General features: G+C 35.0%; 3 protein-coding genes across 3 annotated transcripts in view; 2 read left to right on the top strand and 1 right to left on the bottom strand.

Annotated features, from left to right (window-relative positions):
- The window catches only part of LOC123525230 (uncharacterized), a 28,806-nt gene extending 19,916 nt beyond the window's left edge, over positions 1 to 8,890 (bottom strand). The window contains exon 1 of the mRNA XM_045304100.2: positions 8,775 to 8,890. The gene's annotated coding sequence lies outside the window, so the exon portion shown is untranslated. The remainder of the gene's footprint in view (positions 1 to 8,774) is intronic.
- The window catches only part of LOC123525232 (peroxisomal biogenesis factor 3-like), a 159,631-nt gene that overhangs the window by 12,386 nt on the left and 120,278 nt on the right, over positions 1 to 26,967 (top strand). The window lies entirely within an intron of this gene.
- Positions 4,844 to 6,295, top strand: LOC128555864 (uncharacterized). Its single transcript, XM_053539635.1, has one exon. The coding sequence runs from the start codon at positions 4,844 to 4,846 to the stop codon at positions 6,293 to 6,295; it is 1,452 nt and encodes a 483-aa protein (XP_053395610.1).

Below are 26,967 nucleotides of genomic sequence, written 5' to 3' on the forward strand. Positions count from 1 at the left end.
GGAATTTCAACTTGCAAACATTTATACAGACTAATACATATTTCAATATCATTACATCTGATAACAGTGAGACCAGAATATACTGACAATACCTAGGGGTTACAATATTAACAGCCTGAGAAAATTGTGACTTGTCAGAGAATAGGACTTTTTCTTCTTTTGTATTGATTGTATTCGCTATCAATAACATACCAACAGCAACAATTTTAAAAAAGATGACATATTTGATATCTGAATTCAATATTTTAATAGTTTACTAAAATATAAGGTTTGATTATGATAGATTATCTCTCCGACTAAACAGTGTTATACTCATGATATAATTCCCTGGTGGAATGAATTAAAATGTAAGCAATCGACAATATTATGTATACCACTAAGGCTATGGAAAATATACGAGCCGTGCCATGAGAAAACCAACATAGTGGGTATGCGACCAGCATGGATCCAGACCAGCCTGCGCATCCGCGCAGTCTGGTCAGGCTCCATGCTGTTCGCTTTTAAAGCCTATTGGAATTGGAGAAACTGTTAGCGAACAGCACGGATCCTGGCCAGACTGCGCGGATGCGCAGGCTGGTCTGGATCCATGCTGGTCGCATACCCACTATGTTGGTTTTCCCATGGCACGGCTCATACTATAACCCCAGTAAAATGTGCGCTCTTGGTCTGTTGTGAAACAAGTGCTACAAATTTATATTACAAATATCGACACCTGATTCTTGCTGGTACCGATCACCATAAGGATACGACATAAGAAAAGCCAGGTATCTTTTTGTAACGCTGAATGGCAAATAATCATTTTTCACGTTTGTCGTATCACACTTCAAGGAATCGAAGACACTCTACCACTAGGTTTCTGTGCAGTTTATAAAACATGTTTCATTTTTAGCAGGCATTTGATATTATATTAACTTGAAAGCTCTTAATGTTTTGCGACAATCCAAAATTTGTGGCGATTATTGCAAAACTGATTGTTGTCCTGGCAAATACGTAATCAGAGTGAATCTTTTACAAATATGTAGAGAGAGGATACCGATTGAACACCAGTATTGCTTTATAATGCCATGGTGTTTATTGCTTCACCCTGCCACCCTGCCATGGTGTTTATTGCACATTTTAAAATCTAGTTTAATCATTATATTCACACATGTATACATCACATTTAATACAAGAAAGATGATGCGGACAAGAATGTTCAAGACTCAGTGTGTGTGATAAAAAACAGAAGAATAAAGAATTTTGAATAAGTAATGTACATGTAAACACGGGGAAATATACTTTTTAGTTTGTTACCGTTATTAGATAAAAAAATATAATTAAATTCTAATTGATCAGTCTCACATGTACAGATTACTGAATATTTGAGCCGCACCGTGAGAAAACCAACATAGTGCATTTGCGACCAGCGGATTCAGACCAGCCTGCGCATCCACGTAGTCTGGTCAGGGTCCATGCTGTTCGCTAACAGTTTCTCTAATTCCAATATGCTTTGAAAGCGAACTGCATGGATCCTGACCAAACTGCGCGGATGCGCAGGCTGGTCTGGATTCATGCTGGTCGCAAACGCACTATGTTGGTTTTCTCATGGCGTGGCTCATTTGCAAATTGTTGGTAAGAAGGACAGAAAATTAGTATATCCAAACATTACGTGGTTTGCGTGATGTGTTCACTTTCAAAGTAAAGTCATCCGTATAATGTTCTCATTGTGTTATCATAAGAAACAAAGCCACCAAGAGTTATTTTATAATGGTTATAATGGTCAACATAAACAGTTCTATTAATAGCGTCAGTGTCCGCAAGAAAATAAAAGGGACCTTCATGGGCGAGTGATTAAGGCCGCTGACTGCATTTGCCCCTCCATGATGTGGGTTTGATGTGAGGAAGCCATCCAGCTGGCTTACGGAAGGTCGGTGCCCACCCGTGATGAAATAATGCACGGAGGGGCACCTGGGGTTTCGTTTTTTTTTGTTCCAGCGGTCTTGTACCATTAATGCTGGATCGTCATGGTTTGGGCCTCAGTGTAAAAAGGCGAGACGGAGATATCATATCGCGCGGAGAAAGTATTTCATTCATAAAAACGATCAATATAAGTGTGAATTGAACCGTGCCAGTAAGACATATAAACAAACGCTAAACACGTATATTCATAAACACAGAACGCGAAACGAACGTAAATTAAGAGAGATGCACTCTAAACGGCCTAAAGATTTTTGGAAAGTCCTGCACAAATTAAATTCTTCCTCTACAGCCGAAAATACGCCCGATATTCAAACATTCTACGATCATTTTAAAAAAGTAAACGCCGAAAATATATACGAAGACACCGAGAATTTTGATATGTTAAATGTTCGTTTACAAAACAACGAGGATTTGAACTGTAGAATCTCGATCGAAGAAATTAAAAAGATGATAAATAAAAGTAATAATTCGAAAGCCGCGTCCCCCCAAGATTACATATACAACGAATACATTAAAAGTACTAAGGAGTTTATGATCCCTATCTATTGCGACTTTTTTAATAAGATCTTTGACTCAGGTATTTTACCAGATAGTTGGTTAATTGGTACTATTATCCCAATATATAAGAAGAAAGGGTCCCCCGGGATCCAGTAAATTATAGGCCAATAACTTTACTAAGTTGTTTAGGTAAACTCTTTACTAATTAAACTAATTAATAACTTTTTGTTAAGAAATAAAATCCTCAACGAAAATCAGGCAGGCTTTAGGTCAAAATATTCAACAGCTGATCATGTTTTTACATTAAAATTTTTAATTGATAAAGTTAAAGCACAAAAGAAAAGGTTGTTCTGCTCTTATATTGATTTTTCAGTTGCCTTTGATAACATATGGCGGGTAGGTCTCTGGGGAAAACTACTTAAGACTGGCATTAATGGTAAACTTTTTCAGATCATTTATAATATGTACCAAGATATTAAGTCATGTGTATCTGTCAATAACAACATTTCTCCATTTTTCAAAAGCTTCTGCGGGGTCAGACAAGGGGAAAATCTTTCCCCTATCTTATTTTCTATCTATCTTAATGATCTGGAAGACTATTTAGCTTCAAAAAACCAGGGTATTGATATTGAGAAAATTGATGACAATATAATATCTTATTTAAAATTGTTTGTGTTGTTATACGCAGATGACACTGTAATAATTAGTGAAAATCAAGATACATTTCAAAGTCTACTTAATGATTTTAACGATTACTGTGACCAGTGGAAAATGACCATAAACATGAAAAAAACAAAAATAATTGTTTTCGGAACTAATAAACCAGGCAAATATAAATTCTTTATCAACGGTAAACTTGTAGAAACGGTTAAAGAGTACAAATACCTGGGTACTTTGTTTTCGTCATCTGGCAGTTTTCTAAATGCTCGAAAATTGATTGCAAGCCAGGCAAATAAAGCCATGCACATCCTTTACACTAGAATTTATAACTTGGATTTGCCACTAGACATTCAGTTGAAGCTTTTTGACCAAACAATTTTACCAATCCTTACATATAACTGCGAAATTTGGGGTTTTGAAAATCTGGATTTGATCGAAAAAATTCATAATGATTTTCTTAGGAAAATTACAAAAAGTAAAAAGAGCACGCCACTCTATATGTTGTACGGGGAGTTGGGTCGGTATCCACTCGAGATTATTGTCAAAACAAGAATGATTGGCTTCTGGTGCAAACTATTGACAGGTAGTTCCGATAAAATTTCTCCAATATGTTATGAAAATATGCTAAATTCTACTATTAACTACAAATGGTTAAATTGTATCAAAAATATTTTAAATCAAACTGGTAAAACGTATATTTGGACGCACCAAGGAACAATAAATTTGACTCATACGAAAAAAAAGTGTTAAAAAACACTTATTGGCCAGTTTATTCAGAAATGGCACGGGTAACTTGCAAATTCTTCGAAAGGTATTAACTATAGATTATTTAAAAGTGAAATTAAATTTGAACCATATTTAAATATACTGCCAGACAACCTCCGTTACTCAATTTTTCATTTTAGGACGGGAAATCATATGTTCCCTGTAGAAACGGGACGGTGGCGTAACTCAAACCTCCCATATGAAGCCCGTAAATGTAATTTGTGCAGTCTGAATGAAGTTGGCGATGAGTTTCACTACCTCTTTGTATGCCCATTTTTTTGCATCCAAAGAAAACATTTTATACCAATTTATTACTATAAGAGGCCGAATACTTTGAAATTTAAGGACTTGCTTTCAACAGGACACTTACATCTCCTTAGAAATATAGCACTATTTGTACGTTGTATTATGCAACATTTTAAAATGCAAGTTAGATAGAATAGAAAAATGGAAGTGTATTTATTTTTAACTCACCCGAACATGTGTATGTAATCCAAATTAAGAGTATCGTCTTCAAAGAATTAGCATTTTTCACTTCATAAATCATTCACATGAAATAAAGTCCCCTTTTTTTTGTTTCGCTATAATTTTACTATATTGTTTTGAAATTATGTTCACAGAAACACTTGACACACTTTTTGTTCTATTTTAATCACTATCGAAAATGTCATTCATAAAACCCGCAGTAAGCGAGATTTTCGTGCAAAAGTACTATCGTAGTACGGTTGTAGATTTTTTTCCCACGATAACTGACCGTATTTTGGCATGGTCCATTAAATCCTGCCTGCACATGTGTATTCAATATTGCTGTGTATACCTGTATTTTAGTGAGACTGGCACTTTTTTCTTTTTTTTTTTTTTTTTTTTTTTTCTTTTTTTTTTTTTTTTTACCTTTCTCTTAACTTAACTTTTTTGACATCAGTTATGGGAAAAATTGTATAACTATGGAGTGAAAGGAAAAATGTTAAATGCTTTGAGATCTTTGTATAGCTCAGTTAAGTCTTGTATTAGACTAAATGGGGTCAATAGTGATTGGTTCAATGTGAAGACAGGTTTACGTCAGGGATGTAGTTTATCCCCAATTTTGTTTAATCTGTTCATAAATGACCTAGTAAATAATGTTAAACTGCTGAATGTTGGTATAGACATTGGTGAAGACGAAAAGCTATGTATACTTTTGTATGCCGACGACATTGTTCTAGTAGCGGAGAGTGAGACAGATTTGCAGTTGTTGCTTGATGTCCTTAGTGTCTGGTCCGAGACAAATAATATGTCTGTCAATGCAACAAAAAGCCAAGTTATCCATTTCAGGACAAAGAGTGAACCTCGAAGTAATATTGCTTTTTGCTGTGGCCCACATACACTAGCTGTTGTTGATAAATATGTCTATTTAGGCCTTACTCTAACTGAACATTTGGACTATGGAATAACTGCAAAATTTGTTGCACAGTCTGCTGGTAGAGCTCTAGGCTTGCTTATTGCTAGATGTAATAAATTAGGCGGTATGCCTTTCGATGTATTTTCTAAGTTATATGATAGTCTTGTATGGCCTGTTATTGCTTACGGTGCCTCTATTTGGGGGGAAAGGTCGTATTCCTGTGTTGATGCTATTCAGCATAGGGCTATCAGGTTTTTCCTCGGTGTAGGGCGATATACGCCGACCGGTGCAGTATCAGGCGATATGGGTTGGACACCGCCACTCGCTAGACAGTGGATTAGCATTGATAATTTCATTGTTCGTATGAGTAAAATGGATAATAACAGGTTGAATAAAAGAATTTTTGTATATCTAGACAAGATTGGTAACTACAGATGTAGGAATTGGAATTTTAGAGTTAAAACATTGTTACGTAAGATGAATTGTTCAGAATTTATTGTAAATAATGAGACAACTATTAATAAAAGAGAACTCAATACCAAAGTTACAGATTACATAATGAATGATTTTAAAAATAATTGGTTACAAAATGTCAATAGAATTAATGGAATTAATGGAAGAGGAGGTAATAAGTTAAGAAAGTATAAGTTAATTAAACAGGATTATGGTATAGAAACTTATTGTAAACTCATTATGTCTAGATCTCACAGGGCTGCCTTTGCAAAATTTAGAGCCGGTGTTGCCCCGTTGAGAATTGAAACTGGGCGGTATGAAAACTTGCCTGTTGCTGCTCGAACTTGTCCATTTTGTGTGTCTTTAGTTGAAGATGAAATACATACTCTGTTCTTTTGTCCAATGTATAATGATCTACGTAATTTACTATTTGAAAAAGCTGTACATCTAAATGTAGATTTTGGAAATATGACAGAGGAAGAAAAATTCATACTTCTGTTTACAAATGATGATATTATAAGAGATTGTGCAAAAACCTGCTTTTTAATTTTACAACGGCGTCAGACATTTTTGTGCAAGTAATGTGGGAGAATGTTGTGGGAGAATTAATATTGTTTGTTGCCTTCTTATGAATGCTTCGGGGCAGAATGAGTCGGAATCTTGGTTCCCCCATGATATTGTCCTCACATGTAGCACATATTTCATAATGAACATGTGTACATAACAGTAAGCTTTTAGACAGTACAATATATCTTAGTGTATATAGAAGTGGTTTTAATAGAAGAATTGTTTTAACGATGAATAAATGTATAATGTATAGTCTCTAATAGTTCTATATAGAACAGTTATGTACTATTATATGTATGTTTGTAAATGTATATTGTTATTGTATGTATGTGATAGAGACTCTAATAAACTAATAAACTCTGTAATTATCTGTAATTTTAAGACGATTAGGATGTATTTATTTGCAAGATAATTCCATCTATCTGTAAACATTAACAATGTGCTTTGTTGATGAAAAAATAACTGTCCCCATGTTCATTACAGAAAATTATCTTATTGTATTATTGCTAACAAAAACCCACACTTTATTTACTTTATTCAGTCATACTGTTACACTATGTGACATGACTTAAATAAAAGTAATTGTTGTTGTTGTTGTTGTTGTCAACCAAAACCGTTCAATTAATTTTGATTCATTAATAGATATGGTCTTCATTTGGAGATGTTTTTATATATCGTTGATTTATTTTTTAAATAAGTTCACCCACATGTTTCCTGGATGACCACTCAAATTGATTTCAATACATCCACATGACTGCAAAAGGGCGACGTTTGGCAGGGCTACGGTCGGCGGAGCACTATAACGACGTTGGTCGTTGTGCCGCTGCGACAGAACAAAATAACAAAATGGCATAAATAGCTTTCCGAGTGCCGTCTAATATCATTTTGTGAGTCAAGAACGCCTACAACTGAAGACGTCACCTTTAATTAACTTTTTCGTTAAAGATATCATCTCTTTCGCAACTGTTGCAAGAGACAGAAAATTTAGAGCTCTTTTTTTTTGACGAATGAATATATGTTTGTAGAGTTAGGTTGATGGCACATCTAAGGGACGTTTCTATAAAGTATTTTGAAGTCGGGTCGGCTGTTTCTGGCGAGAAGATACTTTAGTTACAGCTGCAGTGTCTATCTATATAAAGAAAAGCGACGAAATCTTACTGATTGAACCGCGAACAGTGCAGACCATGATTATCCTGCACGGACGTGCAGGCATATCTTGGTCAGCAATGGTCGCAAGGGCTGAATCACTTGCCACCAGCAGGCTAAAGGTTAAATAATATTGGTAGAGGTTTACTCGAGGAATATTCGTGTCATATAATTTCAGAACCAAGCCAAGCTAACAGCTTCTAACATGAAAACAATTTTCAAAGTTTACAATATGTTTGACCACAACCTTTTGCAGTCATGTGGATGTATTGAAATCAATTTGAGTGGTCATCCAAGAAACATGTGGGTGAACTTATTTAAAAAATAAATCAACGATATATAATAACAGCTCCAAAGGAAGACCATATATATTAATGAATCGAAACTACTTGAGCGGTTTTGGTTGACGTTGTTGTTGTTGGATTATAGGTCATATGGCGACTTTCCAGCATTAATGGTACAAGACCGCTGGAACAAGAAAACGAAACCCCAGGTGCCCCTCCGTGCATTATTTCATCACGGGTGGGCACCGACCTTCCGTAAGTTACGGAAGTTGACATTCGGCGGAGCGACGTTTAGCGGTGCAACATCCGCCGGGGGACATTCGGCCATAATTCCATAATTCTGAAAAAAAAATGCTTGAGATTCCATTGTTCTTGGTCTGCTTACTTATATTGTGAGGGTAAACAAGTTATCAAACTTTAAAGTTTAATTTCTTATAGTTTTCCATATAAATGGACCTAAATTAACACTTATGAAGACACCGACGCCGACGATCAAGTGACAGCACCAGTTTGATTTTCATAAAATGGGTATTCTTTATTGTAGCTTACAACTCATACATTTAAACAATAAAAGAATATATTATTACCTCACTGTTGTTTTGTCTATCCATCTCTCGTACGAATTCCTATTGTTTCAGTCATTTGTCAGTAATTAGAGCAACTCACAGTGTTGCAATCATACAAAACACATCCCTTATTTTCACATAGATATTGAGGATTTATCTAATTAGCACATGTATTGGAAACACAATTTCAATACCGACTGTGTATTGTAATAATGCTAAACTATCTCAGTCGTGACGTCTCCTTAAATTATTTTATTTTATTTTAGTTTATTTATTTTGTTTTATTTTATTACCACCATAGTTGTGTAAGAAATTTATACAAATGTTTATTTGATTTTTCATGTCTGAGGTTTTCTAAGTATATATACAATTAAGCTAACTTGATACGTGTTATTGGCAGTTTAAACAAAATTAACAATTAAAACAATAACAGACAGTGATTCAAACATATTGATGTGTAATAATTTTCAAAATAAGGAAAAAGTAAACCAATCTTACCTGAAAACAATTGACCATTTCTCCTTCCTACGAATGGAACTCTAAACGATATGCCTTCTTCTCATACACTTTTGTATTAAATCGTTTGCTTTCATTTTATTGGATCCTAGGGTTTGATGCATCGATTACGTGTTTTCACGCTTAATAAGCAAATGATTTTTATGAGTAATTGATTCAGTTCACTTGTGCCGCAAACATAATATTTTTGGTCATAGAAACACAGTAGTGAACACTTGAGTCATTTTTAAATGGCTCTAAGGTGCGCATCCGGCTTTAAAAAATATTCACAACAATTATACTTTTTTTATGTACACCAATTCATTTTTGAAAAATTCTTAACAGATAAAAGAATACTGATCGTAATCCTAATGACTTCATTTTTAACTGCATTCTTTAGTTCGTTTACTTGAAACATTTCAAGAATTATAGCTTTTGTAATTACCCTTTCGTCGGGGTCGGTATCGAAGACACGGAGCAAATTTTCTAATTACGTAGTCAAAATTCACACATGCCGTGGCATAATAAGATAACTTTAGGAAAAGTTAAAAAACTCTTACTTTTATTTTGTCAAAGTAATACCTCCTGTTAACACAGTGTCTGAGGTGACCATGCTTACTCATGATTATACACACGATTTGATATGTATGTAGTAGGACTGTCCCCATCGTACTGTCGCGCTTCGCCTTCGTACTGGCGTGTTATCACCATCGTACTGTTGTGCTTCGCCATTGTACCGTCGTACCTATTATCAACTCAAATGAATACTTTCTGACATGGTGATATTAAAAATATCATACCTTAATATTGTTTAAAATGTACTATTAAAACATAGTCTTCTTTGGCCTATAGCTATTTTACATCGTTTACTTGAGGGATAATAAATATGAACTGGTATGGTGTTGTTTAAATAAATATCACCCGACCGAGTGTAAATCATGAACAAAATATCATTGTATTCAAAGTTAACCTCTCTGTGGAAAAATAAATAATCATGTATTTTCTTTGATATAATTAATTGTTTTTAAAGAAAATGTTGTTCAATCAGCTCTTATTTTTGGAGTCATGAAGCGTTTAAAGTATATATTGTCAGCTTGAAAGGATAAAAAAATACCTTCTTGTTTAAATTTTGCTGATAAAGCTTTTGGGTAAATTTTATACAAAAGAGAAAATCAAGTCTAGAATACAGTTGTTTGTTACCGTTTACCCGACCGACCCAATCTTTTTACCACTAACCCTATGTTTTAACTGAATAAAATATTTGAAAACATGTAGATAAAATAATAATAATAATAAGGCAAATGTATACTAAATATCAAATGTGAAGTATTTGTTCAGCGTCTGAGGTGACCATACTTACTCATTGTTATACACAAGGCAAATGTATACTAAGTATCAAAGATGAAGTATTTGTTCCGCGTCTAAAGTGACCATAAATTTATTACATAAAGGCAAATGTATACTAAGTATCAAAGATGAAGTATTTGTTGGGCGTCTGAAGTGACCTTAGTTACTCATTCTTATACACAAGGCAAATGTATTCTAAGTATCAAATATGAAATATTTTTAGCGTCAAAAGTGACCATGCTTACTCATTATTATACACAAGGCAAATGTACACAAAGTATCAAAGATGAAGTACTTGTTCAGCGTCTGAAGTGACCATACTTATACACAAGGCAAATGTATATACTAAGTATCAAATGTGAAGTAATTGTTCAGTGTCTGAAGTGACCATACTTATTCCTTATTACATAAAGGCAAAGGTATACTAAGTATCAAAGATGACGTATTTGTTCAGCGTCTGAAGTGACCACATTTACCCGTTTTTATACACAAGGCAAATGTACACTAAGTATCAAATATGAAGTGTTTGTTAAGCGTAAGCAGTAACTATACTTAATCATTATTATACACAAGGCAAATGTACACTAAGTATCAAAGACGAAGTACTGGTTCAGCGTCTGAGATGACCGAACTGTATATTAAGTAACTGTTCAGTATTGAGCGCCAGGGCTGCCTAAATTTGCGTATTTTGTGTAACGTTATTACATACAATCATTATATGTTATTTTTATGTCATGGCGTGTGACAATACTATCAATATATGTTTTGACACTTTCCTTAAATCTTTTAAGAATTTATTTACGTTATCACTTAGATCTACAGTAAATATTTGTAGCCGTTATGTCAAGATGTTTGATAATATCTTTACTATATGGTATGATATTTTCCTTATGTGTTATCAGAAATTCATTTAATTTATATTATATCAAACGATCATTATACGTTATGGTTATGTCATGATGTGTTATAATATCTCCGACAACTAACATATTGTTTGTTATAAAATAAATGGATTCTGATAAGATATACTGGAAATATCACATGATATATAGAAGGTATTAATACATGTCATGACATAACCATCACATTTAATGATTGTTTACTATAACATAATGAAATCGTAATAGATATAAATGAAGAATTATATCATATATCGAATGTATTATAACATATCCCGACATAAACATCACATGATAATGATTGATTACTATAGCATAATGAAATTCTAGTAAAACGTAAGGAAAGTGTTATGTCATATATTTAATGTATTATCACACACCATGAAAAAATAGCTATACATATTGCCTGTGTGTTATAACATAATTAAATGATGATAAAATATCAGGGAAATACCATGTAATATATTGAAGGAATCGTCAAATGTACATGACAAAACCGTCACATTTAATGATTTTTCGCTATATTATAATATATAAGGGAAGTATTACATATTCTAATATTATTGTCTCTGTTAAAACACGCTTACGCTAGAATGACGTCACAATAACGTGCGATGATGTCAAAGTTTTCGTTGCGAACAAGAAAGAACGTTACTATATTTATCTACTACTTCAGATAAAAGGCATATAGTCTATTATAATAGAAATAATTTATATAAAAAAAAAACGTGTTTTAACACTACTTATACACTCGGGCGGTAATAGAGCTACGTCGTACAAATAATTTCACGTGAAATTAGTACGACCGACGTATAACCGCCCATCGTGCATAAATACTGTTAAAGCACTCTTTTTCTATAAATTATTTCTTAAATATATCGAAGGTATTATCATGCGATTTAAGTCTGTGTGTGATAAGACGTACAGAATTTTGCTCTGGAAAATATATGATATTTTGTTGGATATATATGATAGAATTTCACAAACTTTATATGGATATGAAGATAAGTGAATAATCTTTCATTCGCTGACAGTTAAAGTTTAAGATAAATATTAATTAAGACAATATATGATAAAATATACATTTTTCTTTGTTCTCAACAAAGAACGCTCACAAAGTTCTCACATTAACGCTTATATATTGTTATAAAATACAATAATCCCTGAGGGGAAATGGCGACTAGTAACTTCATAACGGAATTAGAGCCTGTATTGTTGGGTGACAATACCGAGGTTAAAGTACCTGTGATGGCCAATTGCAACGGGCCGGAACATTACACGAAGAACTCCAGTATACCAGTGTCAATACAAAATAACCAGATATTGCAAACAAACTCCCAAAACGTTGAAATGAATGAATCGACTTTCGACTTAACTCAACACGAAGCCACTGTCAATGCTGACCTAGTCGAGTTACAGCGACTGAAAGCATGGGTTCGTGGTCTACCATGTGACATGTTTGTCAATCAACTGCTTCTAGAATATCACAACTCGGAGCCAAACTTAGAAAGAAGCAGACAGATGCTATTTAATATCCTCCGCGAGTCCGAGGATTTTCCCTTTGACTTAAACAGTGAACTCAAAAGACGAGTAAAAACTCGTCAAGGGGAGGCAACTTCTGTCAAACTTGCATATGATATTCATGCACTCATTTCAGTTCTTGAAGGTGAAGACTTCTCGTCAATAAAGGACCTTATAAGTGCCGGGAAGAAAACCAGCAGGAAACCATCCGTGTCAGGGACGCAAAATGCAGCTACATCGCATAACATCTGTCAATGCAAGGCAGAAATAACCCAGTTAAAGGCAACAATCTCATCAATGCAAACAGATGTTTTACTAATCAAGCAAAGACATGCGGCAACGCAAAACATGAATAATGAAGATTTAAAATCGGTAACAAACACTATGGCAGAACTCAAATCAGAAGTATCCGGGAGTCTTCACAATATGAAAACGAACATGGATGAACTCACAGCGTGCTTTACATCTTGCCGGACAAGTATATTGGATAGTTTAAACTCATGCAAGACAAATATACTTCTAAACGCATGTAATGTCAAACAAATGCAAGGCAATATTCTAAATGTATCTTTTGCTTTGGCACACTTAAAGGCGTGTGTTGAGGAAATGTATACTAACACAAGGTTTCACCCGCCAGGTGCAGAATCTTACACCCCCAACCCAATCCATACCGTCCCTAACAGTAACTATGCCCAACCAGAACCTGACATCCCAGACTCAAATCACGCACCCCACGAAAACAACTATGCCGAACAAAATTCTAATAACAAAAGCCCAAATCAGACCTCCCCTGGGAGCAACTGTCCAAGAACTGATTTTGATACAACCAGTTCAATTCCCATCCTACCTGAAAACCATTGTGCCCAACGCAATGACTTGACATCTGCACCTGAGGATGACACCTTTACTGAAGTACAAGATTCCACAGGAGGTGTCCCAGATAGCTGTGAATATATAGCTTACCCCGCCAATCAAACAGTCACCGATACAGAGGCTATGGAAACAGATTCATCTTTTGGGGGTCTTCCTATCCCACCCATTATAACCAATCGAAAGACAGACATGTCTGACCACCCCAATAGAAAACCGGTTTCATTCGGTGATACAATCCATGGTTTAAACCCAGATGAGTGGGCTTCAAACTCAAGACAACCAAACCCAAATAACTTCGCAAACTTGCCTATACATCAAGAACCCACCGGTTGTACTGATAGGCGCCGTGAAATACAGCATACAGATAGTAGTGATGACTTCTCACAGTATGTTCGTCGGCGAACGAAACGCTTCTACGTTGGCGGTTTCCGACATACGATTACAGAAGCAAAATTGGCAAAGTATAAAGGAGATAGGGGTCCTAAGGTCACAAAAGTCTCAATCTTCCGAAATAAGAAATCTAGAACAACTGTTGTCCGAATCAATGTAGAAGACAACGATATGGCCAATTTACTTGCTAATGACCCATACTTTTGGCCCCAGGGTATTCAGTGTAGACCTTGGTTATCACAAAACAGTTATAAAAACCGTAATAATGATATATCCCTTGATCAAAGAGAACGAAAGGCCAATAATGAAAGGTCCCGTTACCCGTCTGATGCGTGGCATCATAATCGTTATAGAGGTGGTCGGCATAATCCGGCAGATTACAACCCATATAGCAATCTTGACGATGACGTGGAATAGAATCTTAGCTTTAACCAATGAATATTTATCAGAATAAATGTAATCTAAAAACAGCAACATGGAACGCAACTGGCATTATGTCAAGTGCAAGCTACTTAGCAGACTTTCTAACAAATAATAAAATAGACATATGTGGAATATCAGAGCACTGGCTGTTTAGACGGGATCTGCACTTCTTAGATAACTTATAAACTCAGAATATACAAGTTATGCAATATCTGACCCTGACCTTGATATTCAATCCTCCAGAAAAGTAGGCAAAGGAGGCCTTGCTCTTCTTTGGCATAGAAACTTAAACTCAGCAGTAACCACACTAGAACTAAACTGTGAAACTTTCATCGGTATTCAAATTATGACATCACCAGGCTGTTATATATTTATAGTACAAGTGTACTTTCCTTGTAAAAACCACCCTATACGATTGTTTAAGCAATACCTTGAAGAGTTAGAAAATATCATATGTACATATCAAAATAAAGGTCCGTTGTTTATCATGGGTGATTACAATGCTGAACTCGAATCAAATCGCACTCAAACCACGATCAATATAGATTCTAGAAGCAAAATGCTATCAAAACTTATAGCAAAATTTGATCTTAAATCAATTAATACACTTGATGCGTGCCACGGATCGAAGTTCAGCAATGTACCTTATAACAGTGATAGACAAACACTTATAGATCACATTATTGTTGAGGATACATTTTTACAAAATGTAATTGATTGACAAATTTTATATGACGATGCGCTTAATGTTTCCACACATCGACCTATTGTTTGTACTTATTATATACATGCGGAGGTGGGAAATGAGCACACGAGTACCCGTTATAATGTGATAAATTGGCGAAATGTCAAGCAGGAAAATTTGGATGCATACAGAGCATTCTTAGACGATAGTGACGTGTTAAAGTGTGCCCTGAAACTTAAAATAAGCAATACTCAGGAAATAGATGACCTATACTCAGCAATAATTCTTATAATCAATCTAGCGACAGACTTATATAACATAAAGTACGCTTTAAGCCCTATATTAAGCCGTATTGGAATGATACACTCACGTCCCTTCATAATGATATGAAGGCAAAGAGGCAAATATGGTTAAATGAAAACCAGTCGAAAGAGACGGTCTCTTATAGTAACTATAAAACAACTAAGCGATCCTTTCGAAGTTTTCACAGGGATACCGTATTCCGCTATCTACAGAACCAGGAAGAGGAAATTGATACTGCTGCAGAATACGACAATAATGAATTCTGGAAATTAATAAATAAGCGACGGAAAAAGAAGTCATTTAACACTGGGTTTGAAATGAACTTTAACGGCACAATGTTAAACGATCCTAAGCAAATAAATACCGGGTGGAAAAACTATTTCCGTGAACTCTTTACGCCCTCTCATGACGCATCCTTCAATCCGACTTATAAAGTTGAAGTCGAAAATGAACTCAAATCATTAAAAGCATCATTAACGCAAAAGTGGGGAAAACAACATAAAGTTGACGAAGAAATGATTTTAAATGCTCTTAAATCTTGCAATAAGGGCAAGACCTGCGGAAATGACAAAATATTCTATGAAAATATCATACACGGTGGACCCCTATTACGGAGTGTATTAGTAAAGCTGTTTAATGATATGCTTACCTTTTCACACACACCTGTCGACTTGAAAAAAGGAATAATCACAACACTTTTCAAAGGAGGAAACAAAAAGAAAACTGACCCGAATAGCTATCTGGCAATTTCATTGTGTTCTTGTGTCATAAAACTGTATGAAAAAGTGCTAATGCAATTAATTGAAAAAGATGGAAAGTTGAATTTTAACTCATCGCAGGGAGGGTTTCAAAAAAATGTGAACTGCCTTATGACATCATATATGATGCGTGAATGTATTTACTATGCCACGGAAAACAATTCCCCAATGTACACGTGTTTCTTAGACGCAAAACAAGCGTTTGGCAGAACCTGGATTTCCTTACTGCTTATTAAATTATACAATACTGGCATCGACATAACAATATTCAAATCAGTGGTGTCCTTTTTCGGCGACGCCGTCTAAATTCGTTTTCGTTTACCTATGCCACGTGACTTCAGTTAGCAAATCAAACTACTTGATAACGCATTATAGATAATTTATCAAAATGGAAGATTTATGCAACACTCTGCCTGATTGGACGAGAATGTCAATTTCTTTCACTCTGTTGATTGTGCTACGCTGAGTGAAATGTAGACAAAGTGTTTATCCTAAACGACGCTGTTCACAGTTTTAAAGCTAACTTTGGCTCAGTATATTTAGCAAAAATATTGATATAACTCAAAATGATAAGTAAGTTTAATAAATATGATAAAAACCTGTTCAAATACCAACATATATCAAATTAAAGAAAGAGCTGAATACGGTCTGCGTATCACATGAATAAGGGTGTGATAAGAGTCTTTTATGTAGAGAAGTGCTTTTTAAAAGATTTTTCTTGTTACAATTGTCGTCTGTATATGAAAAAGTTTCTTGCTTTTGTGACTTATTCAATTTGCATATTAAAATGAGTACTTGTTTGCTTTGATATATTTGTTATAAATTATTTAACTGATTTATTATATATGAATATCTTTCTTTAGTATGGTATGCAAATACTGAACTCAGTTGAAATCTGTTTTATTATATATATGCTATAAAATGACTGAATCTCAATACACTGAAATGAAGGTACGCTGCATACAGTTTATCTATGTGATCTGACTACGGTCAAACTTTGCTTATGAAACAGAAATATTGAAATAATTACAATTGTATGTTTTGCTTGACCTTCACATTTTTATAGGTGTGACGTCATTGTCCAAAGATTCATGAATAGCGAATATGCATTTGTTAAAGCGGGATCAGTTGGCCTATTTTAGAAATAAATAAAAATAATAAATAAAAAAATCCTTTAATTGATTTTTTCTCATGTATTCTAATCAAACTTGATTTGTAGCATCTTCATTAGGCCCGCAGCCAACTTTGTTCAGCTGGGACATTTAACCCCTTTTAGGGGCTGCTAGAGCTAAAACTAGAAATGCCTTTATACAGCGTCTCATGAACAGCCTGGTGGATCTTTGTCATACTTGGTCTGTAGCATCATTATAAGGTCCTCTTCCAAATTTATTTATATAGGAACTTGGGCCCTATTAGGGACCACTATAGCTAAAAGTAGATATGCCTTTCTTCGCATTAACCACTAAAATGTAATGGATTTTTATCAAACATGATGTGTAACAATATCGTAAGGTCTCCTGCTATTTTGTTACAAATGGGGATAGGGACCAATTTAGCTAAAATATAAACACGTTTAATGGCCTCTTCTCACGAACCGTTTCATGAATCTTCATCAAACTACTGCTGTAATTATTCGTCTAAGGATAAACGAAACAAAATTGCAGCCCTACGAAACCTTTGCGAAAAATTAAAAGAGAACCATTTAAATTGTGCGGTGTTTAGTTTTGCAATTTGAAAAATGTTAGATGAAAGATGAATGTTAGATGAAAAAATCATAAACTTCTTCCCTTATTACAATTCGCCGACCATCATTTTTAAAGATATTTCTTGTTTACAGATTGCTTCAGCTGTGTAAAATCTCAAGGTTATACATCTGACTAGTTCCCAATTTTGCAAGGAACTCGACAAGGCCAATGCCTCAGTCCATATCTCCACCTCGTATTCATCGGCCATGAAAACAGTGAATACTGCTTCAAGTTGTATGATATACGTTGCGGCTGTCCAACTTCGGCTGATGACATGGTGATTATATCTAACGTTAAACACGGTCTGGACAATCTTCTTGACTTATGTTATAAGAACTCTCAAAATGAACGCTATTTGTACAATGCAGACAAGTGCAAGGTTGTTGTTTTCAACGATAGAAGTAAAATATCGCGTGTATGGAAACTTGGAGACAGTGAGATTAACGAAACTGAGAATTATTTACATCTAGGAGTGTTGTGTAATAAATCGCTATCTTTAAACGAAAACATAGACGAAAGTTGTACAAAACTTCGTAAAACTTTCTATAGCACTGCGGAGTGTGGGATACTAAACCCACTAACATCTAAGAAAATATATGAAACGATTGTATTACCGCGGGCATTGTATGGGAGCGAATTATGGAGTGACATTACAGATACACAATTAGCTCCCTTGGAACGGACCCATCGCCAATGCATCAAATATATTCAAAGCGTACCGACAAGTTCAAGAACCGATATTATCTTAAGTAGTCTCGGCATATACCCGATAAGCACAATTATTGATAAGAGGAAACTTCTTTTCTTTGGTTTGTTGTGTCGCCTAAATACAAAATTTAAGATAAAACAAGTATTTGCCTCGAGACTAACGTCCTATATGTTGGAACCAAGAAAAGTGTCGGGCTTTGTCCCAGATATATATAGAATACTAGGGCGCTACGGATTAAGCACTTACTTGAGAAACTATATGCACACCGGAATTATTCCATCATCTCATGCGTGGAAAAAAATTGTCAAATCAGCCGTTCATAAAACCGTGGAATTCAACTGGCGACATAGAATTTTATGTGATGCCAGTCTGTCAGGTTTTTTCCAAGTACATTCGAAATATGAGTAATGTATTCTATGGAGGTTTAGTCGCCAGTTCAAATCATATCAGATACAATGTGCCTCAGCATTTAAACTGCTTTGTAAGTTTTTTTCTAGAAATTACGAAATAAAGTGCGTAAATTGTGACTTACTTACAGAAACCATTGCTCTGCATATTGCATTATTCTGCGAGAAAAAAGACAGTTCAAGAGCAGTATTATGGGTAAACCTGTCAAAGCTGTTAGGGGTAAAACAATTTGAAGTACTATGTAACCTTTCGCCAGAGCTACAATTGCTAGAAATGTTCAGCGGTTTTTCTTCTTTTGATCTTGACAACAAAGTCAGAGTATCGTGCTTTAAAGTCTGCCTGACAAGTGTTCACAACATGACATCAAATTGTATGTAATTATATACGAGTTATAATCTGTCGCATAATAACGCCAACAGCAGACTCATTTAGCAATTACTTAAAAGTGTTGTAACAAGAAAACTATACATGTCTATGAGAAGTTCTGTTCTTTATAGACCAATTATTGTATAGCTGTTCACACCGCAATCTGATTTTTACTCAAATTATATTACATGTTTGCTATGTGATTGTGTTGATGGTTATTCTTATAATTTAATATGTCACTAAAATATACCATTTTTATCTTACTTTTTGTATTAAGCATGAAACATTAGCGATCTTACACTTTCGTATCATACGTAAGACTGCGATGTTATCATCAACTTCTTTTGAGATTAAATTTCGTCATTGCCACATCCAAGTCGTCTTAATGTTTCGTTTCGATTAAGGCTGTCTTATTCTGTGTGCTATTTTTTTTTTTTTTTTTCATCTGATTGGTTTTAATCGGTTATATATATTATATTGATATCCATATTGTTGTTTCTCATGACAAATGCACTTGTATATATATTGTAACTATAATACTACGTTACATTTATAGTTATTTATGACAAATGTTCGTATTTATATTGTGTTTATAATGTGTTCCTTTCCTGTACTTATATATTTATCATGTAAATGCTCTTCAGTTATGGAGGAAATAAAGATAATAATAATAATAATCATTTCATATATCGAAGGTATTATCAAATCACGGCATAACCATCACATTGGCGATCCTTTGCTATAACATCATGAAGTTCTTATAAGGCGTAAAGAAAGTACCATATCATACAGTGAAGGCATTATCGCACATCTTGACATAACGGCTACTTATATTGACCGCATGTTATACCATAGTTAAATTCTGAAAACATATAAGGAAAGTGTCAAAACATATAGCGAATGCATTGACACTCGTCATGACATTTAACTATAACATATAATGATTCTGTGTAAAAACGTTACACAAACTGCGCAAATAAGGCAGCCTGGGCGTTCCATAGTTCAGCGTCCAACTTACCTTGATTATATACCAGGCCAAATGTACACCAAGTGTTAAGGATGAAGTGTTTGTTTTGTATCTGTGGTAACCGTTCTGAATCCTCGTGAGAACGGACTTTGACCTCAACATTCCATTTACTAATGTGTGTGCTAGATTTAGTTCAAACATAGGTTGTGATTTAAATGAATTAACTTAATGTATACCGCGCAATAATGACGCGTCACTTAATTAACAAACTGTATTAAGTTAATGTGATGATAATAATCTTAAACTACATTATTAATCACGAATGTCTTTAAAGTAGTAGTCAGGTAGACGATTTTCTTATCAAAACATTATGTCTATATTTTCTGTGATTTTTTACTTCGTTTGATAGTTACAAAAACAAAATCATTTTGCGTCAAAGTGTAGGCAGCGAATACTGTTGGTTTAATCAAACATAGTAAATGTATCGTGGGGATACTTCCTTTTTCATGTTGCAATAACATTACAAAAGTCCTGTAACATCCTACGTGGGAAGATGACGGTAGCAGATAGGCATCTGGAAAGTACACCAATGAATATAGTTGCAGTATTTTTTGACCAGCGTGTTATTTTTTGATGGATTATAAGTCACCTAGGCGCCGTATGGTCCGTATGGAGACTTTCCAGCTTTCAGGCACTAGAATTGTGCATCTTAATCGGGCTTATGCCTAAAAAATTCTTTGTTTCCGGTAACATGCTAAAAAAGTAAGGTAGTTAGGTTGGGGAAAAAAATGAATATTTTTTTTTATTAAGGGAGACTTTTCGGAAATTATTTTTGTGTCAAAAATTGAATACAAATAAGGGGGGTTATGCCTTTAGAGCATCAGTCAGTTGATTTCTAACATCACTGGCCATGTTTAAAACATAAAAATAGTAATATGCTAAAAAATAGGGTAGTTAGGTTGGAAAAAAATTGAATATTTTTTATTAAGGGAGACTTTTCGAAAATTATTTTTGTGTCAAAGGGGGCTTATGCCTTAAGAGCAGCAGTCAGTTGATTTTTAACATCACTGGCCATGATTAATACATGTTAAAAAGTTGAAAAAGATATTCTACAAGGCCATAAAAACAGTAAGGGTCGGGCCAAAAATTTAGGGTAGGTCGCGATACTGGAAACAAACAATTTTGTTTTACGCCTTATGAATCCATAGTGACAAAAAGCTCAGTGATATTAAGTACACTGATGTCAACATTCTTTTAGGAAAAAATAATAAATATTATCAGGTCAACCACACCAAGTCCACTTAAAAGTCTGGATTTTTATATGAGTGCAGACTTGAAATAAAATGCGTTTGTTACGGAATCCTGTTCGTGCCACTTAAATTCTCGCCTCGCAAAACGCGACAACGGGATAATTATCTCCGTAGAAAACATACTTACATGCGAGATTTAACAATCCTCGCGAGGTTAAGAGCGCGATAATTATTGTCTTAATTTTCGCATGTCTTTCTTAAACCTCGCATTGTGAAATTGAAATCCAATATATATACATAGTTGCGGGAATTTGAAAAGTAAAACCTCGCATTGTCGCCCGGTGATAGGGATTATTTCTTACTATAGCACCGTTGGTGAAATTTTCTGCTACACCGTTGACAAAGGGAAACTACGGAATCCGGTCAGTGTCCCATTGAATGCCGACGAAATATTGTCAAAAAGCGAGTACGAAAACAATTTTCTACACGCCGTCGGAAAAATTTGCTAAACTTTGAAATTTTTGCTTAAAATATTAGCCGTAAAATAAGGAAAAGGTGCTTATGAAATATTTATTTTACGTAAATAACTGCAAATAAAACTTTTGTAGAAAATGACACTATTTGAAAGTCTGTGTTAAAAAAGAAAATATCTGTTCGTCCGTCTGTACGTAATTTAGAATGTAAGCTATATTTCCGTACGGAAAAATCCGTGTTTTTCAATAACTTCAACTAATTCTAGAATGTCCAAACACAAGATATTTTTATGAAAAAAACTTCTATAATAAAATGTAAATATTGTCTTAACAGACATGTAATTTGAATATTTTACAAACTACGGTTGCGTCGTGGGACAGTCTCAAACTGTACCATTTTTCGTGAATCTATGCATACTTCTTCATATATGAAATATAGAGGTTGCCCTTGTCAGAGGAGTCATATCTTCATAACCTGATTTTAATAAATAAATGAAACCTTAATGCAAAGGCTAAGTTTGGTTCAAATCCGGTCGGCCAGGGGTCAAGGTCACAAGTTAAAGTCCGGTAATATTATAAAAAAAACAACTTCTATGAGCAGTCAAGGCAGGCACTATCTTCACTAGCTTAGTCTTTGCCAGCAACCTACCGCATATACCAAGTTTGGTCATTTTCTGATACATGTCCTTAGCTCTGTTGGCATTATATGGACTTGTAAGTAGCTTAAATGTAAAGCTTAGATATCTACCAACATATACATATAAGGTATAGGTAGGTACCCGGGATTTAGAGACTCGAAAAACGGTCAAAATCTAACCTAGTGTCATTATTACAATACCGTACCTCCATGTATTACCTCTCTGACACAGATGGCTCTCCGGCTCTCCCAAGTACTTAAACATGGTCTCACTCAATGGATTAAACTTGATTTCCTGCAAAAAAAAAAAGACAGAGACAAAAATATTTTGGGTATTAAAGTGTACATTGGTGAATATTGTAGAAAAGATATTTTTTGTTTCAATCGTTTTATTGTTTTTTATTTTTTTATATTTTTTTTCCCGCAAATCGAGTTTAATCTATTTCAGCGACGGAACTGCCTTCAAAATAAAACATCTCACCCTAAACTAATATTCTGGGGTGTTAATGGTTGTTGGGGTGGGTATCTTTAAGAAAAAACTTTGAAAAATGCGAAAAAATAAAGTTTGGTGTAATAAAAAAATATTATTAGTAAGTACTAGGCACATACTTTAAAATAAATGAGTGATGAATAAATTTTGCCCCTCAATGACGTGACCTTTACTTGATCAATACATACAAAAATCACGGGAAAAATAAAATTTTGGTCGGGTTTTATGTTGTTTAAGTCCAGTGCTGCAGACATATTATTATAATTACAATATAATGTAGATAAATGTCGTAGCTAAAAAATAAGAATATAACACAACGAAATGAGGTTACAGGAAATGAGTTAGCAGCCTAAGCAAATATAGATCTTGACCAGGGTCCAGTTGTTCGAAAATTTAACGGACTGTTAAACTAACCGCCAGTTAAATTTTGATCCAAAATATTAGTTTATGTGGAAAAACACTAGTATGATGTTTTGATTTTATTGTAATAACATTTTATTGTTCATAATCCTTAACTTATAACATTTTTAAGTCTTCTAAAATGTTGAAATATAGCCCTAAATGTTAATCAACTGTTAGTTTATTCGCCCGTTAAAGTTTCGAACAACTGGGCCCAGACTGCAAGGCTGTTTATCGCACAACGTTGCTCAACCTGTCTGCGAATGAAACGCCATATCCGATGTTTAATGCAGTATTAACGTTCAAATCGGTATAAATGAATAAAAAAATTTAAAGCCTACCGCTTAAGCAATCTGAATTCTGAACATTGGTAATCTTGATAAATACGGAATTCCGTTAGGGCCATCGCCTTTGAATGTGTTGAACTGAAACGCGATACTCGATAGTACGATGAAGATAACGCGAAATCTCAAAACTACAATAACGAAAACGCGACAAGACGATGGTAACAACGCGATACTACAATAATGAAAACGCGATAATACGACAGTACGATGATGATAATGCGATACACTGTCGCGTTTTCACCATCGTAATGTCGCGTTTTCACCATCATACTATCGTATTATAGCGTTTTCGTTATCGTAGCATCGTGATTTCGCAATATCTTTATCGCATTATCGCGTTATCACCATCGCACTGTCGCGATATTGCCATCGTACTGTCGCATTATTATTATCGCACCATCGCCTTCCGGTGCGCATGTGCATGCTTAAAATGAGAAGATTAGAAGTTATGCTTTTAATACAGCTGCTGCTCTAGCGATAGGGCGATTTGTAGATTCGAACGCGGGGTGCTCCTGTGTGGAAATCATGATTTTTATTAAGGACCCTCTTATAGCTTCAGATGCTTGTTAGTCAAAAGTAAAACATAATTAACCATTCATTTTGTACGCTTTTCCAGTTTTCGTCAATTTAAGAGACATTTATAGAAAATGCTTTTAACCAGACAAAGCGTGTGGGGTGTTGAACAGGTTCAGAATGCTGTGCAGCTATAATTTTACAGCATTTCTTATTCCTGTGAAAACATGAATAAAATTTCTCAGTAAAGTGTCGTAAACTCTGTCACATTTGGTTGCAAACCACTGTGCTTTTTATTTCATTTTTGCATAAAATTGACAGACGTATTATTTTGATGCATTAAAATGAAAGTAAGTGCCATGAAAACGGCAAACAATATTTTTCGAATATTTGCGATGCTCCGACTTCAGTGTTGTTATGCGTCTTACGGAATTCAACACCGATACCTTGAGCTTAACAAGACATGCGTTTGCTTTTCAGTGTAGAAAGTATTTGTGAAAAGATTCATGTCAGACCAAAAATCGCCCTGATCATGGTAAATATAACATTCGTTTTGGTTGTTATTAATCTTATACTATAAAGAAAACACAAAGCGATTGACCTGCAGAATTTTTGTTGAAGTACATATTTGGGTTTAGCTGAAAAACGTTTCACAATTTCCCATTAGCAAGCATCAGAAACAATTCTGAGTTTCAACAGTGTTTAAATAACAAGATAGATGTATCTTCTTTTTTTGTACTCTTATATCTTTTTGTACACTGACTAGTCACAAATATGTTTGTCTATATAAGTCACATGTACTCGTTTCTCCTTTTTAAAGTTTTTTTCCCTAATGTAGTACATGTTAATGCAAATTAATTGCATCATTTTTACTCTTACATCTATCTATACATTGCCACTAATCACAAATGTGATTGCTTTTATAAGTACACATGTACTTGTGCCTCATACTTATTTCAACTCTTTTTTTTTTTTCTTTCCATTTTTTTGTAGCTATTATATTGTAAATTTATTATTTACCACACATGTACCTGATTAGTTGTCATTGTTGTAAATTAAATGTGTAAATATTTGCATTAGGGAAGACCCGTTACTAATGTTGCGAGAACTTGTGGGTCGACCCTTTTGCCTATTATATGTACAATTGACGTAGTTATCTGTTTATATATGTATATATTGGCAATAAAATATGTTTAAACTAAACAAGATAGATAGAAACCAGAACACTTGCATGGACATTCTTCTATGCGCATGGGCACCGGAAGGCGATAGAACGATGATAATAACGCAAAAGTACGATAGTGAAAACGCGACAGTATGATGGTGATATCGCGACAGTACGATGACGATAACGCGACAGTACGATGGTGATAACGCGACAGTACAGTGATGATGATAACTCGACAACACGATGATGATAAAGCGATAGTACGATAATAAAATTGCGAAATAACGATACTACGATAACGAAAACGCGATAATACGATAGGGCGATGGTGAAAACACGACAATACAATGGTGAAAACGCGATAGTGTATCGCATTATATTCATCGTACTATCATATTATTATTATTATTATATTATTATTATACCAGATTTATATAGCGCCCTTTTCATGATCAATTTCACGTTCAAAGGCGCTTTACATAGTTCAAATGCAGCCACACAGGGCGCATAATTCATCCTCTACAAGTACAGACACAGAGCGATCTGACCAGAGGGACAGAGTGAGATAAAGCCCTCACGACAGAGAGATCAGAAATCAGATACAGGCTTGTCCGGCTAACTTAGCCTAGCTCGTTGCGAATAGGCAGCCTGGTTCTTTAACGTGCCCAGTGTATAGCACTGATACACGCAAGGATTGCCTGGGTTCCTGACCAGTACACCTCTAGTTGGGTGGGAAACACTGAAAAGCGTTTCTGAAAATTCCCGAGTAGCTGCCGGGGATCGAACCCCCGACCTCAGGACTGGAAGGCCAGTGTGCAAACCACTGAGCTATCCGTCCACCACGGACGCGTTATCGCGTTTTGGTTATCATAGTTTCGCGTTATCATCTTCGTGTTGTCGCGTTTTCGTTATCACAGTTTCGTGATTTCGCGTTTTCATCATCGTACTATCATCGAGTATCGCGTTTCAAATCAATACATTCAAGGGCGATGGCCCTAACGGAATTCCGTAAATAAACGCATTTCAACGACATGGCTGTAAGCGCAACATGACTATTGGTATAAAGTGCAATAGAAACATACAAAAATCACGGTAAAAAATCAAATTTTGGTCGGGTTTTATATTTTTTAAGTCCAGTGCTGCAGACGTTTTATAATTACAATATAATGTAGATAAATGTCGTAGCTACAAATTAGTTTAAGTTATTGAAAAACACGGATTTTCCGTACAGAAATACAGCTTATATCTTAAATTACGTACCGACGGACAAACAGATATTTTCTTTTTTAACACAGCCTCCGTGGTCGAGTGGTTAAGGTCGCTGACTTCCAATCACTTGTCCCCTCATCGATGTGGATTCGAGCCTCACTCGGGGCGTTGAATTCTTCATGTGAGGAAGCCATCCAGCTGGTTAACGGAAGGTCGGTGGTTCTACCCAGGTGCCCGCTCGTGATGAAATAATGCACGGAGGGGCACCTGGGATCTTCCTCCACCATTAAAGCTGGAAAATCGCCATATGACCTAT

Source organism: Mercenaria mercenaria, chromosome 3 (genome assembly GCF_021730395.1).
Source record: "Mercenaria mercenaria strain notata chromosome 3, MADL_Memer_1, whole genome shotgun sequence".
NCBI lineage: Eukaryota > Metazoa > Mollusca > Bivalvia > Venerida > Veneridae > Mercenaria > Mercenaria mercenaria.